The following is a 24,505-nucleotide window of genomic DNA, read 5'->3' on the forward strand; positions in this document are numbered from 1 at the left end:
GAATTTTTTTTCTTTTTCTTTCTTTTTTTTTTATTAACTTGAGTATTTCTTATATACATTTCCAGTGTTATTCCCTTTCCCGGTTTCCGGGCAAACATCCCCCTCCCCACTCCCCTTATTTATGGGTATTCCCCTCCCCATCCTCCCCCCTTGCCGCCCTCCCCCCAACAATCTAGTTCACTGGGGGTTCAGTCTTAGCAGGACCCAGGGTTTCCCCTTCCACTGGTGCTCTTACTAGGATATTCATTGCTACCTATGGGGACAGAGTCCAGGGTCAGTCCATGTATAGTCTTTAGGTAGTGGCTTAGTCCCTGGAAGCTCTGGTTGCTTGGCATTGTTGTACATATGGGGTCTCGAGCCCCTTCAAGCTCTTCCAGTTCTTTCTCTGATTCCTTCAATGGGGGTCCTATTCTCAATTCAGTGGTTTGTTGCTGGCATACGCCTCTCTGTTTGCTGTATTCTGGCTGTGTCTCTCAGGAGAGATCTACATCCGGCTCCTGTCAGCCTGCACTTCTTTGCTTCATCCATCTTGTCTAATTGGATGGCTGTATATGTATGGGCCACATGTGGGGCAGGCTCAGAATGGGTATTCCTTCTGTGTCTGTTTTAATCTTTGCCTCTCTATTGCCTGCCAAGGGTATTCTTGTTCCCCGTTTAAAGAAGGAGTGAAGCATTCACATTTTGATCATCCGTCTTGAGTTTCATGTGTTCTAGGCATCTAGGGTAATTCAAGCATTTGGGTTTATCAATGATAGCCACTAGGCATCTAGGGTAATTCAAGCATTTGGTCTTATCAATTGATAGCCACTTATCAATGAGTGCATACCATGTGTGTTTTTCTGTGATTGGGTTACCTCACTCAGGATGATATTTTCCAGTTCCAACCATTGGCCTACGAATTTCATAAAGTCATTGTTTTTGATAGCTGAGTAATATTCCATTGTGTAGATGTACCACATTTTCTGTATCCATTCCTCTGTTGAAGGGCCTCTGGGTTCTTTCCAGCTTCTGGCTATGATAAATAAGGCTGCGATGAACACAGTGGAGCACGTGTCTTTTTGATATGTTGGGGAATCTTTTGGGTATATGCCCAAGAGAGGTATAGCTGGATCTTCAGGCAGTTTAATGTCCAATTTTCTGAGGAACCACCAGACTGATTTCCAGAATGGTTGTACCAGTCTGCAATCCCACCAACAATGGAGGAGTGTTCCTCTTTCTCTGCATCCTCGCCAGCATCTGCTGTCACCTGAGTTTTTGATCTTAGCCATTCTCACTGGTGTGAGGTGAAATCTCAGGGTTGTTTTGATTTGCATTGCCATTATGACTAAAGATGTTGAACATTTCTTTAGGTGTTTCTCAGCCATTCGACATTCCTCAGCTGTGAATTCTTTGTTTAGCTCTCAACCCCATTTTTTAATAGGCTTATTTGTCTCCCTGCGGTCTAACTTCTTGAGTTCTTTGTATATTTTGGATATAAGGCCTCTATCTGTTGTAGGATTGGTAAAGATCTTTTCCCAATCTGTTGGTTGCTATTTTGTCCTAACCACAGTGTCCTTTGCTTTAGAGAAGCTTTGCAGTTTTATGAGATCCCATTTGTCGATTCTTTATCTTAGAGCATAAGCCATTGGTGTTTTGGTCAGGAAATTTTTTCAAGTGCCCATGTGTTCCAGATGCTTCCCTAGTTTTTCTTCTATTAGTTTGAGTGTGTCTGGTTTGATGTGGAGGTCCTTGATCCACTTGGACTTAAGCTTTGTACAGGGTGATAAGCATGGCTGGATCTGCATTCTTCTACCTGTTGACCTCCAGTTGAACCAGCACCATTTGCTGAAAATGTTATCTTTTTTCCATTGGATGGTTTTGGCTCCTTTGTCAAAAATCAAGAGACCATAGGTGTGGGGGTTCACTTCTGGGTCTTCAATTATGTTCCATTGGTCTATCTGTCTGTCTCTGTACCAATACCATGCAGTTTTTATCACTATTGCTCTGTAATACTGCTTGAGTTCAGGGATCGTGATTCCCCCTGAAGTCCTTTTAATGTTGAGGATAGTTTTAGCTATCCTGGGTTTTTCGTTATTCCAGATGAATTTGCAAATTGTTCTCTCTAACTGTTTGAAGAATTGGATTGGTATTTTGATGGGGATTGTATTGAATCTGTAGATCGCTTTTGATAGAATGGCCATTTTTACTATATTAATCCTGCCAATCCATGCGCATGGGAGATCTTTCCATCTTCTGAGGTCTTCTTCAATTTCTTTCTTCAGAGTCTTGAAGTTCTTATTGTATAAATCTTTTACTTGCTTGGTTAAAGTCACACCGAGGTACTTTATATTATTTGGGTCTATGATGAAGGGAGTCGTTTCCCTAATTTCTTTCTCGGCTTGTTTCTCTTTTGTGTAGAGGAAGGCTACTGATTTATTTGAGTTACTTTTATACCCAGTCACTTTGCTGAAGTTGTTCATCAGCTTTAGTAGTTCTCTGGTGGAACTTTTGGGATCACTTAAATATACTATCATCTGCAAATAGTGATATTTTGACTTCTTCTTTTCCGATCTGTATCCCCTTGACCTCCTTTTGTTGTCTGATTGCTCTGGCTAGAACTTCAAGAACTATATTGAATAAGTAGGGAGAGAGTGGGCAGCCTTGTCTAGTCCCTGATTTTCGTGGGATTGCTTCAAGTATCTCTCCATTTAGTTTAATGTTAGCAACTGGTTTGCTGTATACGGCTTTTACTATGTTTAGGTATGGGCCTTGAATTCCTATTCTTTCCAGGACTCTTATCATGAAAGGGTGTTGAATTTTGTCAAATGCTTTCTCAGCATCTAATGAAATGATCATGTGGTTTTGTTCTTTCAGTTTGTTTATATAATGGATCACGTTGATGGTTTTCCGTATATTAAACCATCCCTGCATGCCTGGGATGAAGCCTACTTGATCATGGTGGATGATTGTTTTGATGTGCTCTTGGATTCGGTTTGCCAGAATTTTATTGAGTATTTTTGCATCGATATTCATAAGTGAAATTGGTCTGAAGTTCTCTTTCTTTGTTGGGTCTTTGTGTGGTTTAGTTATAAGAGTAATTGTGGCTTCATAGAAGGAATTTGGTAGTGCTCCATGTGTTTCAATTTTGTGGAATAGTTTGGATAATATTGGTATGAGGTCTTCTATGAAGGACTGATAGAATTCTGCACTAAACCCGTCTGGACCTGGGCTCTTTTTGGTTGGGAGACCTTTAATGACTGCTTTTATTTCCTTAGGAGTTATGCGGTTGTTTAACTGGTTTATCTGTTCCTGATTTAACTTCGGTACCTGGTGTCTGTCTAGGACATTGTCCATTTCCTGCAGATTTTCAAGTTTTGTTGAATATATGCTTTTATAGTAAGATCTGATGATTTTTTGAATTTCCTCTGAATCTGTAGTTATGTCTCCCTTTTCATTTCTGATTTTTTTAATTTGGATACACTCTCTGTGTCCTCTTGTTAATCTGGCTAAGGGTTTATCTATCTTGTTGATTTTCTCAAAGAACCAACTTTTGGTTCTGTTGATTCTTTCTATGGTCCTTTTTGTTTCTACTTGGTTGATTTCAGCTCTGAGTTTGATTATTTCCTGCCTTCTATTCCTCCTGGGTGTATTTGCTTCTTTTTGTTCTAGAGCTTTTAGGTGTGCTGTCAAGCTGCTGACATATGCTCTTCCCTGTTTCTTTCTGCAGGCACTCAGCGCTATGAGTTTTCCTCTTAGCACAACTTTCATTGTGTCCCATAAGTTTGGGTAGGTTGTACCTTCATTTTCATTAAATTCTAAAAAGTCTTTAATTTCCTACTTTATTTCTTCCTTGACCAGGTTATCATTGAGTAGAGCATTGTTCAATTTCCACGTATATGTGGGCATTCTTCCCTTATTGTTATTGAAGACCAGCTTTAGGCTGTGGTGGTCCGATAGCACTCATGGGTTATTTCTATCTTTCTCTACCTGTTGAGGCCTGTTTTTTGACCAATTATATGGTCAATTTTGGAGAAAGTACCATGAGGAGCTGAGAAGAAGGTATATCCTTTTGCTTTAGGATAGAATGTTCTATAAATATCTGTTAAGTCCTTTGGCTCATGACTTCTCTTAGTCTGTCTATGTGTCTGTTTAATTTCTGTTTCCATGATCTGTCCATTGATGAGAGTGGGGTGTTTAAGCCTCCTACTAATATTGTGTGAGGTGCAATGTGTGTTTTGAGCTTTAGTAAGGTTTCTTTTACGTATGTAGGTGCCCTTGTATTTGGGGCATAGATATTTAGGATTGAGAGTTCATCTTGTTGGATTTTTCCTTTGATGAATATGAAGTGTCCTTCCTTATCTTTTTTGATGAATTTTAGTTGAAAATTGATTTTATTTGATATTAGAATGGCTACTCCAGCTTGTTTCTTCTGACCATTTGCTTGGAAAGTTGTTTTCCAGCCTTTCACTCTGAGGTAGTGTCTGTCTTTGTCTCTGAGGTGTGTTTCCTGTAGGCAGTAGAATGCAGGGTCCTCGTTGCGTATCCAGTTTGTTAATCTACGTCTTTTTATTGGGGATTTGAGGCCATTGATGTTGAGAGATATTAAGGAATAGTGATTATTGCTTCCTGTTATATTCATATTTGGATGTGAGGTTATGTTTGTGTGCTTTTCTTCTCTTTGTTTCGTTGCAAAGACGATTAGTTTCTTGCTTCTTCTAGGGTATAGCTTGCCTCCTTATGGTGGGCTTTACCATTTATTATCCTTTGTAGTGCTGGATTTGTAGAAAGATATTGTGTAAATTTGGTTTTGTCATGGAATATCTTGGTTTCTCCATCTATGTTAATTGAGAGTTTTGCAGGATACAGTAACCTGGGCAGGCATTTGTGATTTCTTAGGGTCTGTATGACATTTGTCCAGAATCTTCTGGCTTTCATAGTTTCAGGCGAAAAGTCTGGTGTAATTCTGAGAGGTCTGCCTTTATATGTTACTTGACCTTTTTCCCTTACTGCTTTTAATATTCTTTCTTTGTTTTGTCTGTTTGGTGTTTTGACTATTATGTGACGGGAGGTGTTTCTTTTCTGGTCCAATCTATTTGGAGTTCTGTAGACTTCTTGTATGCTTATGGGTATCTCTTTCTTTAGGTTATGGAAATTTTCTTCTATGATTTTGTTGAAGATATTTACTGGTCCTTTGAGCTGGATGTCTTCACTCTCTTCTATACCTATTATCCTTAGGTTTGATCTTCTCCTTGAGTCCTGGATTTCCTGAAAGTTTTGGACCAGTAGCTTTTTCCGCTTTACATTATCCTTGACAGTTGTGTCAATGATTTCTATGGAATCTTCTGCTCCTGAGATTCTCTCTTCTATCTCTTGTATTTTGTTGGTGATGCTTGTATCTACGGCTCCTTGTCTCTTCCTTTGGTTTTCTATATCCAGCGTTGTTTCCATGTGTTCTTTCTTGATTGCTTCTATTTCCATTTTTAATTCCTTCAACTGTTTGATTGTGTTTTCCTGGAATTCTTTCAGGGATTTTTGTGACTCCTCTCTATGGGCTTCTACTTGTTTCTTTATGATTTCCTGGAATTCTTTCAGGGATTTTTGTGACTCCTCTCTATGGGCTTCTACTTGTTTATTTATGATTTCCTGGAATTCTTTCAGGGATTTTTGCGATTCCTCTCCGTAGGCTTCTACTTGTTCTCTAAGGGAGTTCTTAACGTCTTTCTTGAAGTTCTCCAGCATCATGATCAAATATGATTTTGAAACTAGATCTTGCTTTTCTGGTGTGTTTGGATATTCCATGTTTGTTTTGATGGGAGAATTGGGCTCCAATGGTGCCATGTAGTCTTGGTTTCTGTTGCTTGGGTTCCTGCTCTTGCCTCTCGCCATCAGATTATCTCTAGTGTTACTTTTTCTGCTATTCCTGACAGTGGCTAGACTGTCCTATAAGCCTGTGTGTCAGGAGTGCTGTAGACCTGTTTTCCTGTTTTCTTTCAGCCAGTTATGGGGACAGAGTGTTCTGCTTTCGGACATGTATTTTTTCCTCTCTACAGGTCTTCAGCTGTTCCTTTGGGCCTGTGTCTTGAGTTCACCAGGCAGGTCACTTGCAGCAGAAAAGTTGGTCTTACCTGTGGCCACAAGGCTCAAGTTTGCTTGCGGGGTGCTGCCCACGAGCTCTCTGCAGCGGCAGCAACCAGGATGATCTGCGCCGCCCTTTCCGGGAGCTTCAGTGCACCAGGGTTCCAGATGGCATTTGGTGTTTTCCTCTGGAATCAGTAATGTGTGCAGAGTGCAGTCTCTTCTGGTTTCCCTGGTGTGTCTGCCTCTCTGAAGGTTTAGCTCTCCCTCCCATGGGATTTGGGTGCAGAGAACTGTTTATCTGGTCTGTTCCTTCAGGTTCTGGTGGTGTCTCAGGCGCAGGGGTCCTGCCGCTCCTGGGTCCTTCCCCAGGGGAACCCAGAGGCCTTATACAGTTTCCTCTTGGGCCAGGGATGTGGGCAGGGGTGGTCAGTGTGGTGGTCTCTTCCGCTCTGCTTCCTCAGGAGTGCCCACCTGACCAGGCGGTGAGGTCTCTCTCCGGTTTTTCATTTTCAATGGTGATCCCTGTCTGCAAGGTCATTTAGAATTTTATTGTTAATTACCTAGGCGTAAACTCTTGGAAAATAGTTCACATTAGTTTTATATCTGATGCAACAAAGAATTTGCTGAATATTTTTGTATTTCCTTTGGACATCCTGATATCGACCTGGATATTATGTAGTAGGAAACATTCTTGGGTATATCTGTTATTTTTGTAATGATTTATTACTAGCTCCGTGTTTTTTAAATTAATACATGTTTTCAAAGTGGAAGTTCAGTCACATGTTTGGCCTTTCATCAGTAATTTGCAGCTCATATCTGTTAGGATATACAGATAAATAAAGTTAAAATGTCTGATATAAATTTAGTAAGAGAATATGAAGGTTTGTGGTAGGGCCAATTGATACTCACCTGGAAGCAGCCTATAAGGATCCAGAGGCCAAAGATCAAATGCAGTGACTTCATCTTTGGTAGCCCCTGAAAGGTAACATAATGGATGATTAGCATTATTTTTAAAATAAAATGGCATTTTGGAACATGTATTTACCACAAATTTAACACATCGTTTATAAGTACTGCAGTGTATCTTAATATAATTTTTGATTCTTATTTTAGACTGAGTATTTGTGGTATAATATAGTCAGCTCATAATATTTGACTCTGAAGTGTAGGGCTAGTTTTCATTTTTGAGTTTTGAACTGACGAAGGGAAAATGTTACACCCTTGTCCTTGAAGAGTCTGAGCAATAGAGAATTTAAAAAACAAAGCTTTTGACTTAACATTAATCATTTTCATTAATCATTTTGAGATGTTTAGTTTTTATTTATTCATTTCTTTTTACTTTAAAATTGAAGTTCTATAGCATCAAGCTTCTGTGGATTCATATTTGAGTTGCTTCCCCTTTAACTTGATCATAACAAATTTCTTATTACAAGTAATAGGTAAGGAAGACGTCTTCCTATTAAATACAGCAACAATGAAAGCATGACTTAATACATAGATTAATTTTATCAGTACATTGGGCCATTTTTATGTACAACAAATATTCTCAAATCTGCTTTCTATTCTGTAACTGTGTTCCATCAGTAACTAGGACAGAACCAAACACTAATTTAGGTTCATTTTCTTCTCAGTTGTCTCAAGGGTTGTGGTAAATTCCTGTAGCGAGATGGCCTGACTTCTTCCTTCACAGCACTGTACACAGTGGTCAGTAAATTCCTTTCTAACCCTGTTGATGTTTAAAATGTGGGGGCTGAGAGAAACAAACCTGGAAAAAATGTTAGGAACAGTGTCTCACTAGGCATTATGAGCAAATGTCCCATTTCAGGTTTCCTAAACTATATTTTATATGAAGTTCAAGAATGAACAAAATTAGATGGAATAATTTTCTTTCAAAATACAACGAGAGTAGTTCCTTATTAAGAATGTGAAAGAACCATGGGGTACAGGAAGGAGAAAAGGGAATTGCAGACTTTGGTGGACTCACTATCATAAGTGATCAACATAAATACTGTTCTGTTGCTTGCATAAGATTTCAAAATGTGATATATTTTATGACTCATGGATTCATGTAGGTACTTATTCTCACAGTGATAAAAGAAGAATATCTTATAAGCAGCCCAGTAAAATGCTACCTCTGAAGTGAAAGGGCTTCATAGTCCTAGGTACCTACCTTGGAGAAACTTCTGAGTGGGGAAATGTGCTGGTCAGAAGCTCTCTGGTCAGTTAATTTTGAGTGGTGGAATACAGAGCACCACACGTCTCAGCTCTTAGATATCTTGTAGGACAATTTCATTGGCAATAAAGAGACACAAGTTGGAAGATAAATCAACTTCAGCTGATGCTTCATAGACAGGAAGCATCCTTGCCAAGTTGGCAGTATGTTCCTGCAGTTTTATCATTTCTGAATATCCTCACTCACTCTTGTTTGAAGCTTCCTTGGGAAGCTGTACAGTGAGTCAAAATGTGATGTTGTTTCAGATAAATTCAGGGGGACAGTAGGGACATATTCTTCAAGGGAAAAAAGAGATGAATTGTTCATTGTGATTATTTTATATGACCACTTATTTGTTAATCTCATGATATTTCCTCTGTCATCTTAAAAATAATGTTACATATGAAGTACAAACACTTAAAAAACTAAATTTTCTAGTGAGTATAATAGAGCATTTTGTAAGATAAATGAGAAAGAGCATTAAAATCACTACTGCATACATGTTGCTCTATTGCTATATAACGCACACACACATTCTGTCTCTCTCTGTCTCTGTCTCTGTCTCTCTCTTCCCCCTCTCTCCTTCCCCCCTCTCCTTCACCCCCTCTCTTCAGGATACCATGCTAATATCATCCATAGTTTCTAAAATAAATGACTCATCTTCTTAGTCTGGATCTCAGTTTTAAGTTTTAATCCTAAATAATGAAGTAGTGTTATAATTTTGAATTTGCAGGATTTTACCCATGTGGTCTCATGTATTTTTCTCAGATTTATACAAAGTTCACTTGGCAGAGCTGCTTGTGCTTAGTGTTGGTAGTGAACCCAGAGCATTGTATTTCCACCAGGCTTAAGGTTTTGTTTGTTTGTGATCACTATTTCTTTTTTAACTTTGGTCAGTGTGTCATTATGTTACTTGGGCTGAACTGCTATAGTGTAGGTCATGGCTCCTCAATTTTCCTAATGCTGTGACCCTTTTCATATACTTCTTCATGTTTTGGTGACCACCAACCATGTTTTTTTGTACTTCATAACTGTTATGAATTATAATGCAAATATTTCATGTTTAAGATATCTCATATGCATTTCCAAGTGATCATTCCCACAGGTTGAGAACCCCTGGTCTAGGCCTCCTTGGAACTATCAATATCTACTGAGTAGCCATGGCTACAGTTTTGTCAACAAATCAAGCTGAGAAAATGTTTTAAAATAATTCAAACACACACATACACACACACACACATACACACACACATACACACACAAACACACACACACACACACACACACACACACACACACACACACACAACCAAGAGTTTGGTTTGAGATTTTGCTTAAATACAGCAAAAATAAACATGCAAAGGCTTGTCAGACAAAACCAAAACCAAACAAATCAAAAGCAAACAAATCCATTCAACACTAAATGATACAAAATAAAGTTTACATAATAACATTGAGTTTGTTTTGTGTCATCATCATTTTTCAGGTGTATTGACCCTGCTCTGAAGTATGGCTGATATACACAGTGAGACACATTTGGAGAAAATACCAATCACGCATTAATTGCAAATAGCTTCTGGGTAGTGATGGAAACCCATGTACACTTCCTGTCTCAGTGCAAGGAGTCCATTGGGCTTGCAACCGTGTAGGCATTGCATGTGTTGCCTTCATGTGTGTCAGTCCTGATGTGTATGGAAGACCCTGTTCTCTTGGAATCCCCAATCTCCTCTGGATCTTACAATCTTTCTGCATGGGTATGAAGGGAGGCTTTGATGAAGACATCCTACTTAGGATGAGTGCTCCAAAGTCTTTCATTCTCAGCACATTGTCCTGTTGCGGGTCAGTGTATTAGTTCAAGTCTACTGTGAGAGAAAGCCTTTCTAAGGAGGACTGGTGAGGTGCTTATACATTGGTATATCAGTATGTCAGTACGAGTTTGTTTATTGCTATGTTCTTTTATGAGAATAAAACTATTAGATTTTCCCTAAGGGCCATGACCCATCTAATCAGATTTTGACCAGTTTTTGCAGTGTCAATTATTGGTTCTATCTCATGCTCTGGGCCTTAAATCCAATCCAAATGTGGTTGGTTCCTCCAATAACCTTTGTGCCACAATAGTGTTGGCAGCACTATTTCTTACACAAAAATATCTCTTATATGTCACCAAACAAAAAGAGAGGAGTACATGTTGACAAAGAGAGAGATCATCACTAATTCATGGCTTTCAACGATTGGCTCTAATACTCTCTAGAAAAATACTTTCATAGAGCTGTGTCTCTTTTCATTTCTTATTTAAATTTCGATTGTTATTCCCCTTTCTGTTTTCTGGGTCAACATCCCCGAAACCCTTTTCCCTCCCCTTCTCTATTGGTGTTCCCCTCCCCATCTTCCCCCCAGCATTCTACTTTTGCTTCTTTCTTAATTAAAGTGTGCAGAGATTAAAGATATTCCTCCGACAATGAGCAGCAGTTTCCATCAGACCTATTTTAAAGCCCTTCTCCCTGGATCATCTTAGTGCCTGCTTTAATTTCTTTCTTTATTTCTTCCTTGACCAGGTTATCGTTGAGTAGAGCATTGTTGAGCTTCCACGTATATGTGGGCGTTCTTCCCTTATTGTTATTGAAGACCAGCTTTCGCCGTGGTGGTCTGATAGGATGCATGGGATTATTTCTATCTTTCTGGATCTGTTGAGACCTGTTTTATGACCTATTATATGGTCAATTTTTGAGAAAGTACCATAGTGTGGTGAGAAGAAGGTATATCATTTTGTTTTAGGACAGGTCATAGAATTCTTTTAAAGTATGATTTGCCTTGTCTTCCTGTAGGTCTGACCTGTACTTGATGGTCTTCTTGTACTGACTATCTTAGATCATTGTGAATCCTAGTTGTCTGTTGTGCTGTCACCCACTGCAAGAATGATGACATCTCTACCTGTTGCATGCTGTTTACTATAAGCATTGGGTTGAGGTAATCTGTGTAGCTGTTGGAGTATTGTTAATTGTAGCCATTGGAGTTCTGTCTATAGAAGTTGGAGTGATGTTATCTAAAGCATATGGGTTTACTACCTCCTGCCTCAGTTGGAATAGTGTCATCTTTGGTAGTTGAGATAGTCTCAGCTGCCACAGCATTTGTGGAAGTAAGAGGCTGGAGGTGCTAGGAAGAGTGATGGTGTTGGCATCTATAACTTTGCTGATGGAAGCAGCAGAAGCCATTGTGTTGGTAATCATAATGGAGGAGCAGAAGTTGCTTCCACACTGTTAGAGGGTCCCTTGCAGTGCTGCTTCCTTGGGTGCTTAGTAGGAAAGGAGGGAAATAAAAAGAGGAGGGTATCTAATAGAAGAGTCTAAGAGTGAAGGACAAGAGTTTGTGTTTCCAAGGGCTAGGAAGCAGGTTAGTGGCTTATGGCAAGTCCTTAGAGTTTTCAGAGTTCTCAGAGTCCTTCGGGTTCATTTACTTACCCATAGGTTCTAGAGTTTTATGAGTTGTGATTTAGGTAATTCAACTTTCCCTTCAGAAATGTGAATAATGTTCAGAAGGAGAATACGAACACGGCATAACAAAAGTCAAGTATATTCCAATATATGCCCCATCTTATTTTGATTTTCTTGGAATATGCTTCTTCTTAAAATTGAAAGTATATGTGAATGTTTGCTTGTAAGCACAGTAGTCCCTTGGTAACTTTCAGGATCTATTTCTAGAGCATTTGTTCACTCTATGAGTTATACATATTTAAGTACTTCATCTAAAATGATGTATAATTTTCTTTTAACTTTTATTGTTTCTTACACACATTAAGCACACTTTGAATTTGTGATAGCTCACCGATGTTATTAATGCTGTGTAAGGTAGGTGCAATAGATTATTAAAGGTATCATGTCTGGGAAAAGTTTTCAGTTAGCAATAATCACCCCTCGGATAAACCTCATTGGCTACGATACTACCACTGCACAAAGCCAAATTATAATGTCTGAATAGAAAACGCTGCATACACATGTAATATATTTTTAAGTTTTTTTCATGCAAAATTGTTTGAATCCATTGATGTAAAACACTCATTGGGTCAAATGTAATGATACTATTCTACTCAATAATTTCTAGGATCATGCTGTGTGGAGAAATACTTTTAATATATACATCATGGTCTGTAATTAGTAATTATTTCATGGGTGACACTCAAGGGGGCATCCTAATTTTTTTGTCTGTTCTCATGATTGTACATTACAGTTGCATTTCCCATAATGACCACTGTGCCTTCTGGAACAAGGTTTCTGGAAGGATTACTTTTATACAAATAACACAGTAGGTTTTGCATCGTTACAATGAGGACAACAGGAGATGCTGTGTAATGCTGCTTAGCTCTTTATTGTCATTTTCTATAATGTGTGGGTAAAGGTTGTTTCTCAAGCCTTTAAAGATTATTTCTCCCAAAATTACACAGTGTTTTGATTTATGCTATTCTAAGTGCCTAAAGGAATTTATTATTTGCCACCACCTTCAAAAATATCAGTGGAATTTTGGGTAGTCGCAGTAGTGTTGGAGATTTTGGCATCTGTTTTTGTATTTGCTTATTCTGTGGAATGAAGTTGAGTAGGAGGATTGCTTAGAGGTCCAGGATGTGGACCAGTTAGCTGACAATGATATTCAATGGTACCTAGTTGACCAACTGTTATTATAGTTAAAATTCCAGGAAGATCAATAATTCTGCTAGGTGGTTGAATAGTTAAGGGTATACTGGTTGTTTCTTCCATTTGCACACCATTAGGATCAGACTGAAGACAGAAATAACGACGAAGAGTTGAAAGATCTTGTGGTCTTCTAGGATTATGTTGTCTTCTTGGGCCTCTGACACCCTCACCTGACTGTGTGACAAAGACAATAAAGAAATTTCAATTAGGTATTTCACAGAGAATTGTAGCATATACACATTTGGGCAAGGTATAATTTTAGATGGCTTCTAAAAGTCCTCATCTCCAAATATACGTGCCAGCCTGAGTTTTCAGCCATGTCTTTTTAAAAAATTCTGTATCACTTGAAACAGAAGAAGTTAGAGATTTCAAGTTACAGGAAAGTGTTTCAACATACAATGAAGGTTCCAAATGCAGATGGCATTTGGTTATGTGAGATCAGATAGCCTCAGGCTCATGACTGCCAAAAGCAGGCATGCTGATCATGGCTCCATTGTACTCTCTAGGTCTTTACCCCGACCTGGATACACTCACTGTCCTTACAGTCTACGAAGTGAAGGAGAGTACATGGTATTTGCTTTCTGATTACAGGGCTTCCTACATTTTCTAGTTCCACAATGTTTCTTAAATTTTCATATTATATTTGTTTTAAAATCAAAAATTAAACTTGTAAGGGAAATTGGTTGGGATTCAGTTTAACTGAAAAAGAATGATACTGAGTAAACTAGTACAGTGTGCCTAAGGTGATCATGGACCTGGGTTGGGGCAGACTAGTTTGAGATCAGGGAAAATCCACCCACTTATAATATAAAAATCTAGGGGGATGTTGACCCGGAAACCGGGAACGGGAATAACATTGGAAATGTAAATAAGAAATACTCAAGTTAATAAAAAAAAAAAGATGGGGAAGAAAAAGGAAAAAAGGAAAAGGAAAGAAAAGGAACATATATTTGCCACATATTTTATATTACTCTTTGTTTATACAATGGGGGCAATAAAATATGATTGATGCCTTGTAAAACAAAAGATGAAAAAATGTATAAGTACATAGTAAGAATATATTTTAAGTATATACATATAAATATATGTTTATATATACTTATTTACGTATACTTGATATATTTTATATTATATATAAAGAAAAATGTATTATGTATGTATTTAATATGTTATGTAGGGATATTACATAAATCTATATATGTAATGCTTTCCTAAACATTTTTGTATCATCCTTGACAATGACTATTACTACGTGTATAAAGAAATGCAGGAATTAAAGACTTTAAATATGAAAAAAAGAGAATATAAAAATCTACACTAACACAGAAGCTTGTTACTTATTGTCAATACAATTTTAATAAACAAAATTGGGGCCACTCAAGGGGGCATCTCATTTTATTTTTGTCTGTTCACATGACTGTACATTACAATATTGTGCTGTGATACAGGATGGAATCTTTTGAAGTATGGGATGAATCTACCCTTGTGATGAGGATTGAGCTGCCTTTCAGGTTCCTCTCCTGCCTGTTGAGTCACCTGAGAGGAGGATATGTCTATGCCAAGGGTAGACTTTGCTATGACAACAGGCTTCTTACAGTTCTAATTTTTGGTAATTTATTTTGCAGCAAGTAAAACCTGTTACTTTTTTTTAAAGTAAAAGTCTTCAAAGACACTCAGAGAATGTATTTCCCCTTTTGTTGTGAGCATACAGGTTCTCAGTGAAACCTTAGATGTCATTGAATGGAATGTAAATATGAACAAACTCTTAAGTTGGCTCTTCGTAAATGTCACTGAAATCAATCCCTAATGAAAGTAGTTGTCAGACATATTGGGAAATGTCTCTGTCACTTAAGAACTTACAATTGTTCTGAGTTTTTTTTAAACATTTATTTATTTATTATGTATACATCTCTCAGTTTTCTGCCTGCATGTATGCAACTACAGGCCAGAAGAGCGCAACAGACCTGATAATAGGTGGTTGTGAGCCACCATGTGGTTACTGGGAATTGAACTCAGGGCCTCTAGAAGAGTAGACAGTGCTCTTAACCTCTGAGCCATCTCTCCAGCCCCTGTTCTGAGTTTTAAATCTACTTCCAAAACCTGTTTCAGAGTTTGGACTTTTAGAAATATGTTTATTCTAGCATCAGGGAGGTCCAGAATAATCTCATGTACCTATATGGACTGTGTAGTTACAATACAAGATGTTTCAAATATTGGCCAAAGAGAGACAGATTATTTGTTTCTATAATGTAATTGCTCTGGTTGTATCCTCTATCACCTGCATTGTTATATAAAACTCTGTTTTCTTTTTTTTTTGCATTAGAAAATGACATTCATATATGTGTCCATATCCTAGAGTCATATGATTTGTTGTATGATATTGAGATTCAAACCTTATTCCTCTTCAGTGTTCATTTGCTGTCAGTTATTTAATATTGCATAGATGTCTAGGCAGTGCTTGTCTTGGTCCAGCACTTTTAGAGCACTCAGTGTCTCACTTGCTGTGCTAACACCCAGTTTAGTGATTTTTCCTCAGGTTCCATATTAAAAATAATCACAGCAGAAAAGCAATGAAGGAAATAAATGCCTTAGGAAGTTGGAGTGTTCGTAGAGTTGACAGGTTAAGTATGGTTGCAATGTCAGGGAAGTCTTTGAAATGAGGTGGGAAGACTCTAGAACATAAAGGGCCATGTCAAGAAGAGGGACAGTATGTGTTCTTGTTCCTGTGCTGCTGATCCTAAGTCCAGCTTGTCTCTAGATCATAAGTTGGAGAGAATCCCCATTCATTCACTCATTTGTTTAGTTCTTTCCCTAATTTGTCATCTGACACACTGCCTTCTGCAATTCTAAAGTTTAAGCTAACTCTAAAAACGTGTCAGTTAAAGGTCAATATTGTGAGCAGTGGTAGAAGATCCCATAGACTGTTTATGGCCAGACTTTGGCCTTAGGCACTGCCGTGCCTTCCTCTCTAGTTTCTTTGGTCAGCATTCTCCAGTATTTTAGTGGTTTATAACATCCCAAGTTGACAGCGACTTTCTTTCTCTCAGCTTTCTACCTCACCCTGACCCCCCCATATTTACCTGCAGATGGCTCCCCTCTCACTTCACCAAGGGGGTGCAGCAGGTAGGAATAAACTTTGCTTTCTAGGTCAGGGGCCTGTAAAGTCACTTATGAGTGAAGAGACTGACTTCTCCCTTGTTTCCTTGGGGACCTGACTTTTTTTCTTTTACTCTGCAACTGTATGTCACCTCTTTTAACTAGCACACTTCATTTAGAAAATGACCACACCTATGTCCAGCCACCCAACACCATCCCAGAGCTTTGCACCTGCTCCTCAATTCTGTTTTGCCTGCTCTCAGCCTCTCTCAGCTTTTCTGAAATTTATTTGCATCATTATGATGATATTTTAAAATCCTAAACTGATCCTGTTTTCCTCACTCTTAACTAAAGTGCAGAGAGAATAAAGACATTCCTGAGAAAATGAACATCAATTAACATTATTCCTTCTTTAAAGACCTTGCTCCTCAGTATCCTCATGCTGCCTGCTTTTACTCTGACCACATTCTTTCTTTGCATCTCTGTAGGAAAGGTCAGGTATATATGGCCTATTCAAGTCTCATGTCCCCTCTCAGTCCTGATTACTTCTTTTCCCCAATAACCTAATTAACTGTTATTTGCATTATCTATAAACTATATTTTTTCAAGGCACACCTATGTTATTAGTTCATTGACTCATGGAAGACATTACATACAAGGTATTTCATTTTCAATGGTGATCCCTGCCTGCAAGGTCCTTTAAAATTTTATAGTTAATTACCTAGGCTTAATCTCTTGGAAAATAGTTCACATTATTTTTATGTCTGATGCAACAAAGAATTTGCTGAATATTTTTGTATTTCCTTTTGGACATCCTGATATTGACCTGGATATTATGTAGTAATAAACCTTCTTGGATACATCTGTCATTTTTGTAATGATTTATAATAATCTCTGATTTTTAAATTAATATAGACTTTCAAAATGGAAATTCAGTCACATGTTTGGCCTTTCATCAGTAATTTGCAGCTCATATATGTTAGGAAATACAGATAAATAAAGTTAAAATGTCTGATATAAATTTAGTAAGAGAATATGAAGATTTGTGATAGGGACATTTGATACTCACCTGGAAGCAGCCTATAAGGATCCACAGGCCAAAGATCAAATACAGTGACTTCATCTTTGGTAGCCCCTGACAGGTAACAAAATGGGTGGTTAGCATTATTTTTTAAAATAAAATTGCATTTTGGGACATGTCCTAACACATATAAGTACTGCAGTGTATCTTAATATAATTTTTGATTCTTATTTTAGACTGAGTATTTGTGGTATAATATAGTTGGCTCATAATATTTGACTCTGAAGTGATAGGGCTAGTTTTCATTTTTGAGTTTTGAACTGAAGGGAAAATGTCACACCTTTTTCCTTTTAGAGTCTGAGCAATAGAGGATTTAAAAAACAAAGCTTTTGACTTAACATTAATCATTTTCATTAATCATTTTGAGATGGTTAGTTTTTATTTGTTCATTTTTTTAGTTTGCAATTGAAGTTATATAGCATCAAGCTTCTGTGGATTTATATTTGAGATGCTTCCTCTTTAACTTGATCATAACAAATTTCTTATTACAAGTAATAGGTAAGGAAGACGTCTTCCTATTAAATGCAGCAAAGGTGAAAGCATGACTTAATACATAGACTCATTTTCACAATACACTGGGCCATTTTTATGTACAACAAATATTCTCAATCCTGCTTTCTATTCTGCAACTGTGTTCCATCAGTAACTAGGACAGAACCAAACACTAATTTAGGTTCATTTTCTTCTCAGTTGTCTCAAGGGTTGTCGTAAATTTCTCTGGCGAGATGGCCTGACTTCTTCCTTCACAGCACTGTACACAGTGGTTAGTAAACTCCTTTAACCCTGTTGATGTTTAAAATGTGGGAGCTGAAAAAAGCAAACCTGGAAAAAATGTTAGGAACAGTGTCTCACTAGGCATTATGAGCAAATGTCACATTTTAGGTTTCCTAAGCTATATTTTATATGAAGTTCAAGAATGAGCAAAATTAGATGTAAATGTTTACTTTAGAATAATTCTCTTTCAGAATACATCTGAGAGTAGCTCCTTATTAAGAATGTGAAAGAACCATAGGGTACAGGAAGGAGAAAGGGTAACTGCAGACATTATGTGGACTCACTGTCCTAAGTGATCAACATGAATACATTTTTGTTGCTTGCATAAGTTTTTTTTCTTTTTCTAGTCTCGAGTGGTTTTCTTCCTTTCTCAATTTCTCTTGAACACATGTCTCTCTCTCTCTCTCTCTCTCTCTCTCTCTCTCTCTCTCTCTCTCTCTCTCTTTTATTGGATATTTTTCTTTCTTTACATTTCAAATGTTATTCCCCTTCCCATCTGTAAGGCCCCTATCCGCCCCCCTACCCCATAAGTGTGTTCCCCCCATCCTTCCCCCTTTACCACCCACCCCAGACATTCCCCTGCACTAGGGGTCCAATCTTGGCAGGACAAGATTGGTTCCCTTCCACTGGTGCTCAACAAGGCTATTCTCTGCTACATATGCAATTGGAGCCCAGGGCTAGTCCATGTATAGTCTTTGGGTAGTGGTTTGGTTCCTGGAAGCTCTGGTTCATTGTCATTGTTGTTCTTATGGGGTTGGAAGCCCCTTCAGCTCTTTCAATCCTTTCTCTAATTCCCCCAAATGGGGTCCTGTTCTTAGGTCAGTGGTTTGCTGCTAGCATTCGCCTCTGCATTTGACATGTGCTGGTTGTGTCCCTCAGGAGATATCTATATCCGGTTCCTGTTGTCATGCACTTCTTAGCTTCATCAATCTTATCTACTTTTGGTGGCTGTAATATGGTGATATATTTTATGGATCACAGTTTCATGTAGGTACTTATTCTCAGAGTGATAAAACAGGAGTATCTTATAAGCAGCCCACTAAAATGCTCCCTCTGAATGATGGGCAACTTTTAACACGAAGTGAAAGGGCTTCATAGTCCCAGGTACCTACCTTGGAAAAACTTCTAAGCAGGGAAATGTGCTGGTCAGAAGCTCTCTGGTCAGTTAATTTTGAGTGGTGGAATATGGAGGACCAGACGTCTCAGCTCTTATATATGTTGTAGGACAATTTCATTGGCAATAAAGAGACACAGTTGGAAGATAAATCAACTTCAGATAATGCTTCACAGACAGGAAGCTTCCTTGCCAAGTTGGCAGTCTGTTCCTGCAGTTTTATCATTTCTGAATATCCTCACTCACTCTTGTTTGAAGCTTCCTTGGGAAGCAGTACAGTGAGTCAAAATGTGATGTCGTTTCAGATAAATTCAGGGGGACAGTAGGGACATATTCTTCAAGGGAAAAAAGAGATGAATTGTTCATTGTGATTATTTTATATGACCACTTATTTGTTAATCTCATGATATTTCCTCTGTCATCTTAAAAATAATGTTACATAGGAAGTACAAGCACTTAAACTAAATTATCTAGTGAGTATAATAGAGCATTTTGTAAGATAAATGAGAAAGAGCATCAAAATCACTGCTGAATACATGTTGCTCTATTGCTACATAACGCACACACACATTCTGTCTCTCTCTGTCTCTGTCTCTGTCTCCGTCTCTCTTCCCCCCTCTCTCCTTCCCCCTTCTCCTCTGCTCCCTCTCTTCAGGATACCATGCTAATATCATCCATAGTTTCTAAAATAAATGACTCATCTTCTTAGTCTGGATCTCAGTTTTAAGTTTTAATCTTAAATAATGACGTAGTGTTATAATTTTGAATTTGCAGGATTTTACCCATGTGGTCTCATGTATTTTTCTCAGATTTATACAAAGTTCACTTGGCAGAGCTGCTTGTGTTTAGTGTTGGTAGTGATCCCAGAGCATTGTATTTCCATCAGGCTTAAGGTTTTTTTTTGTTTGTGATCACTTTTTCTTTTTTAAATTTGGGTCAGTATGTCATTACGCTGCTTGGGCTGAACTGCTATAGTGTAGGTCATCTCTCCTCAACTTTCCTAATGTTGTGACCCTTTTTATATACTTCTTCATGGTTTGGTGACCACCAACCATGTTTTTTTGTACTTTATAACTGTTATGAATTATAATGTAAATATTTCATGTTTAAGATATCTCATATATTGTTCTCAAGTGATCGTTCCCACAGGTTGAGAACCCCTGGTCTAGGCAGCCTTGGAACTATCAATATCTACTGAGTGGCCATGGCTACAGCTTTTTGCCATCAAATTAAGCTGAGAAAATGTTTTTAAATAATCCAAACACACACACACACACACACACACACACACACACACACACACACACACACACACAAACACACCCAGATACATACAACCAGGAGTTTGGTTTGCGATTTTGCTTAAATACTGTGAAAATAAACATGCAAAGACATGTCAGACAGAACCAAAACCAAACAAAACAAAAGCAAAGAAATCCAAACAACACTAAATGACAAAAAATAAAGTTTACATAATAACATTGAGTTAGTTTTGTGTCGTCATCATTTTTTCAGGGTATTGACCCTGCCCTGAAGTATAGCTGATACATACAGTAAGACACATTTGGAGAAAATACCAATCATGCATTAATTGTAAATAGCTTCCAGGTAGTGATGGAAGCCCATGTACACTCCCTGTCTCAGTACAAGGAGTCCATTGGGCTTGCATCCGTGTAGGCATTGCATGTGTTGCCTTCATGTGTGTCAGCCCTGATGTGTATGGAAGACCCTGTTCTCTTGGAATCCCCAATCTCCTCTGGATCTTACAATCTTTCTGCATGGGTATGAAAGGAGGCTTTGATGAAGACATCCTACTTAGGATGAGTGCTCCAAAGTCTTTCATTCTCAGCACATTGTCCTGTTGCGGGTCAGTGTATTAGTTCAAGTCTACTGTGAGAGGAAGCCTTTCTAAGGAGGACTGGTGAGGTGCTTACATATTGGTATATCAGTATGTCAGTACGAGTTTGTTTATTGCTATGTTCTTTTATGAGAATAAAACTATTAGATTTTCCCTAAGGGCCATGACCCATCTAATCAGATTTTGACCAGTTTTTGCAGTGTCAATTATTGGTTCTATCTCATACTGTGGGCCTTAAATCCAATCAAAATGTGATTGGTTCCTCCTATAACCTTTGTGCCAGAATGGCAGCAGTATTTATTATAGGAAAATCTCTCATATAGGTCACCAAAGAAAAAGAGAGGAGTACATGTCGACAAAAAAAGAAATGATCACTAACTCATGGCTTTCAAAGATTGGCCCTAATACTCTCTAGAAAAATACTTTCATAGAGCTATGTCTCTTGTCATGGGAAATCCAAAGGACAGGAGAATCACGCTATTGCATTGACACAAACTAATGCAGTAGGTGATAATATTTTTCAAATATATGTAATTAGCACACTTTCACACAGCAATACAGCAACTTTTGATATTCTTGCCCTGTCATCAGATACTTATTTCTGTTGAAATGTAGAAGCAAAACTGTTATTTCCTATTGGGAAATTATACCAATAATTTTCCATTATTTATTCATATTAAAAAGATTCTAGTTTAACACTTTCCCAAATATTTATCTTGCTTTGGAAGTCATAGAATGGTTTTAAAATTCTGTAGAAAATGGAAATATCCCATTTCCTAGACTGTAAACATCTAGCCTTGTCTGATGTGTTTAGGGGTAAAGCTGACAGATCAGAGAAAACCTACACATCTAATTTCTGCAAATTTTTGCAAAATCCCTACACTGAAATGTTCAAAGGATGTTGATATTCCAAACATCCAAAGTTAGCAGGAAAATGAAATCAGGTAAAAATCTATAGTATCAAGAAAGGACAGTTATAGCAATTATTTATGAGGATGATCTTTCCTTCGTCCTAAAATTTACAATGAAAATCCACGTTCACATTCATACCTGAAGGTTCCTTTTTCATATGAAGCAGGAAAGTGGTCGTTTAGTATAACAGGACTTAAGCTCATGAGTACAAACAAACATACTGTTTCTTGCTAAACCTGCTATGTAAATCAAACAATTTCACTTCTCTCAATGTTTTTTGGCAGTATTCATGGATTCATCTTAATTTTTATTTAATTGTTTTGTAAATTCCTGAATAGCACTAGAGGTTCAGCACATCAAACCTTTCTAATGTCTGTTCCGTGCAACACACACATTAGGAACATCATCATATGTGGGACACTATGAAAAGAATTAAGGCCAGGCACAGTCTTAAGGGGTAGTTTACCATTTTACTATCACATGTATACACAATCCTGTGAAAAAACAAATCGATAGCTAGAGTACCTCTAAATAAAGTGATCTACAGAACCAAGAGTTCAAAGCTTTATATACGTAATTCTTGAAAATATGCAATGACATTTAGAAATAGTGTTTGTCTTATTCCTAAAGAGAATTTGTAGTCTGTACAAAATTAACATTTTCCTCTCATGATTTTAAAAATGTAACTTTTTTAGGTTTTGGTGTCTCTTAGGGCAAGTCTATATTTTTACTTCTTCATTGTAACTAATATCATCATATACCTCGTCCTTCACATGTATAGACTCTGTTTTCATGGTTTCTAAGGTTGTAAGTATTACTAGCATTTTGGAGATTTTAAGTATTTAGACAAAGACTTTCTTCTTGTCAGTGTCCTCTGCATAACATCTCAGCTGTGCTCACAGTACTTATTCTGTGTCAGCATTTGAAAATGATCTGACATGAGAGTTCTTCCCTAGGACTAGCTTTCATGATTGCACAGAGTAGAATGTAGGATTCTAAGAGAGGAGAGCAACCAACACTATTACTCAGCTATGATGCCCATGAACCATATCAATGGTCACTTTGGCATTGTGACTCTATGGTGCAGTAGTGCTACATGTACCTTGGTAACCAAGAGCTTAGTTGGACTTAAGGCCCATTCTACAAGAGGCAGTCATTTCTGGTTCTGGATCTCTGTCACTACCCAAAGCTCCAGAAGTCAGGATTTTTGAGGAGATCCTATAACCAACACTTTAACAAACTGCAGTAATCCCCAACTCCGTGCTTAATATATATTTGTCTACACAGGTCAGTGAAGTTCTCACGACTCATTAAAATATTTCCTTTTTTTAAGTGAGGGAGAACATTATAGTAAACCAGTATAAGCACAATGCAGAAAACCAGATCCCGTGTGTTGCCCAGTGACATCTGAGACCTAAACAGCACAGATCTACACCTTAGATCCACAGATCCTTGAAGAAGAAGTGGAGAGACTTTTAGTGCCAGAGGAGCAGGATGCTTTCTCTGACACTGGGCTTCTTATAAACATCAGAGAAGCTATACTCATGAAGTCTTATCAACACGGCCATCTAAGCAGGACCTGGGAAAGGATGACATCAGTAGTCATGTTACCATGGAAGAGGGAAAGCTCATGAAGCCTCATGTGAGACAAAGAAATGCAGTCATCGAAGGGGTGGTGAAAGTGGACAAATTGTTTTGGTCATAGAAGACACTCCCAATTGGACAATCAATCCAAATCAGTCATCCCTGATATCATACACATACAAGATACACTACACAGACTGAGCATGTTGTGTTTACATGTTTTGGAATAGCTATTATGAGAGTTAATACGATATGAGGCTATGACTTTTACAGAGATCAAAGAATGGCATTTGGTAAGCTTTGGCAAGAATGTAGGGAAATGTGAAAGTTAAGTGATCCTAACTGTCAAAAACAAAATTTATCTTTAAGCATGGTCTAGTTAGAATTTCAAATGCCTTTAGGAGGATATGTATATGTTATGGTCAGTAAGCACGGCTGTTGAAGAGACTTGATACCTATTTCATTAGGTATTGTTGGCAGGTCCTGGAATGAACTGTGGATGGATCTTAAAACAACAAATGATTATTTTCTTTAAAATTTACACACATTATCATTGCTATATAAAAAATACTGTTTATATATTTATTAATTATGTATAAACATACAATTATTTATATAAAAAGTTAAGAAAGAAAAAGTGTCCATGAATTTTCAAGACTAGAATTTGTTAAATTTAAAGGGACAAACCACATGAAGTTCAAGAAGATTGATGACCAATGTGCAGATGTTTCGGTCCTTCTTAACAGGACCTAATATTCATAGGAGGAGATATGGAGATAAAGTTGGAACAGAGACTGAAGGAATGGCCATTCAGAGGCTGCTCCTGGGGAATCCAGGCCATATGTGTAGTGCCACCAAACCTAGACAATATTGATGAAACATAGAAGTGCATGCTGATAGGAGCCTGATAAAGCTGTCGGCTGAGAGGCTCAGCCAGTGCAAGACAAATATAGAGGGTAATGCTAGCTGCAAACCATTGAACTGAGAACAGGGACCCTATTAGAGGAGTTAGAGAAAGGATTGCAGGAGCTGAAGGGGCTTGTAAGACCATAAGAACAACAATACCAACCAACCAGAGCTCCCAGGGACTAAACCACCATCCAAAGATGCACATGGATAGACCCATGGCTCC

The 24,505-nt window shown here is 37.9% G+C and overlaps 2 protein-coding genes and 1 pseudogene across 2 annotated transcripts in view; all 3 read right to left on the reverse strand.

Moving 5' to 3' along the window:
- Smr3b (submaxillary gland androgen regulated protein 3B) overlaps window positions 1-8,260 on the reverse strand; it is a 55,125-nt gene extending 46,865 nt beyond the window's left edge. Inside the window, exon 1 of the mRNA XM_087582312.1 lies at window positions 8,228-8,260. The gene's annotated coding sequence lies outside the window, so the exon portion shown is untranslated. The remainder of the gene's footprint in view (window positions 1-8,227) is intronic.
- Window positions 8,261-12,142: 3,882 nt separating this feature from the next.
- Window positions 12,143-12,224, reverse strand: LOC120096859 (U4 spliceosomal RNA; annotated as a pseudogene).
- Window positions 12,225-12,606: 382 nt separating this feature from the next.
- Vcsa2 (variable coding sequence A2) lies at window positions 12,607-19,091 on the reverse strand. The gene is made up of 3 exons (NM_198729.1): window positions 19,018-19,091; window positions 17,120-17,185; window positions 12,607-13,128 (listed from the first exon to the last, which is right to left on the reverse strand). Exons 2-3 carry the CDS (start codon window positions 17,171-17,173, stop codon window positions 12,835-12,837), a joined length of 348 nt encoding a protein of 115 aa, NP_942024.1. The 5' UTR covers window positions 17,174-17,185; window positions 19,018-19,091; the 3' UTR covers window positions 12,607-12,834.
- Window positions 19,092-24,505: the final 5,414 nt, after the last annotated feature.

Source organism: Rattus norvegicus, chromosome 14 (assembly GCF_021556685.1).
Source record: "Rattus norvegicus strain SHRSP/BbbUtx chromosome 14, alternate assembly SHRSP_T2T, whole genome shotgun sequence".
NCBI lineage: Eukaryota > Metazoa > Chordata > Mammalia > Rodentia > Muridae > Rattus > Rattus norvegicus.

Bases quoted from the DNA above. Each gene is read 5' to 3' on its own strand.
- Vcsa2 (NM_198729.1), bottom strand. From the start codon at position 17,173: ATGAAGTCACTGTATTTGATCTTTGGCCTGTGGATCCTTATAGGCTGC. The intron at 13,129-17,119 runs GTGAGTATCAAA...TTTGTCACACAG, and splicing joins TCCTTATAGGCTGCTTCCAG to TCAGGTGAGGGTGTCAGAGG.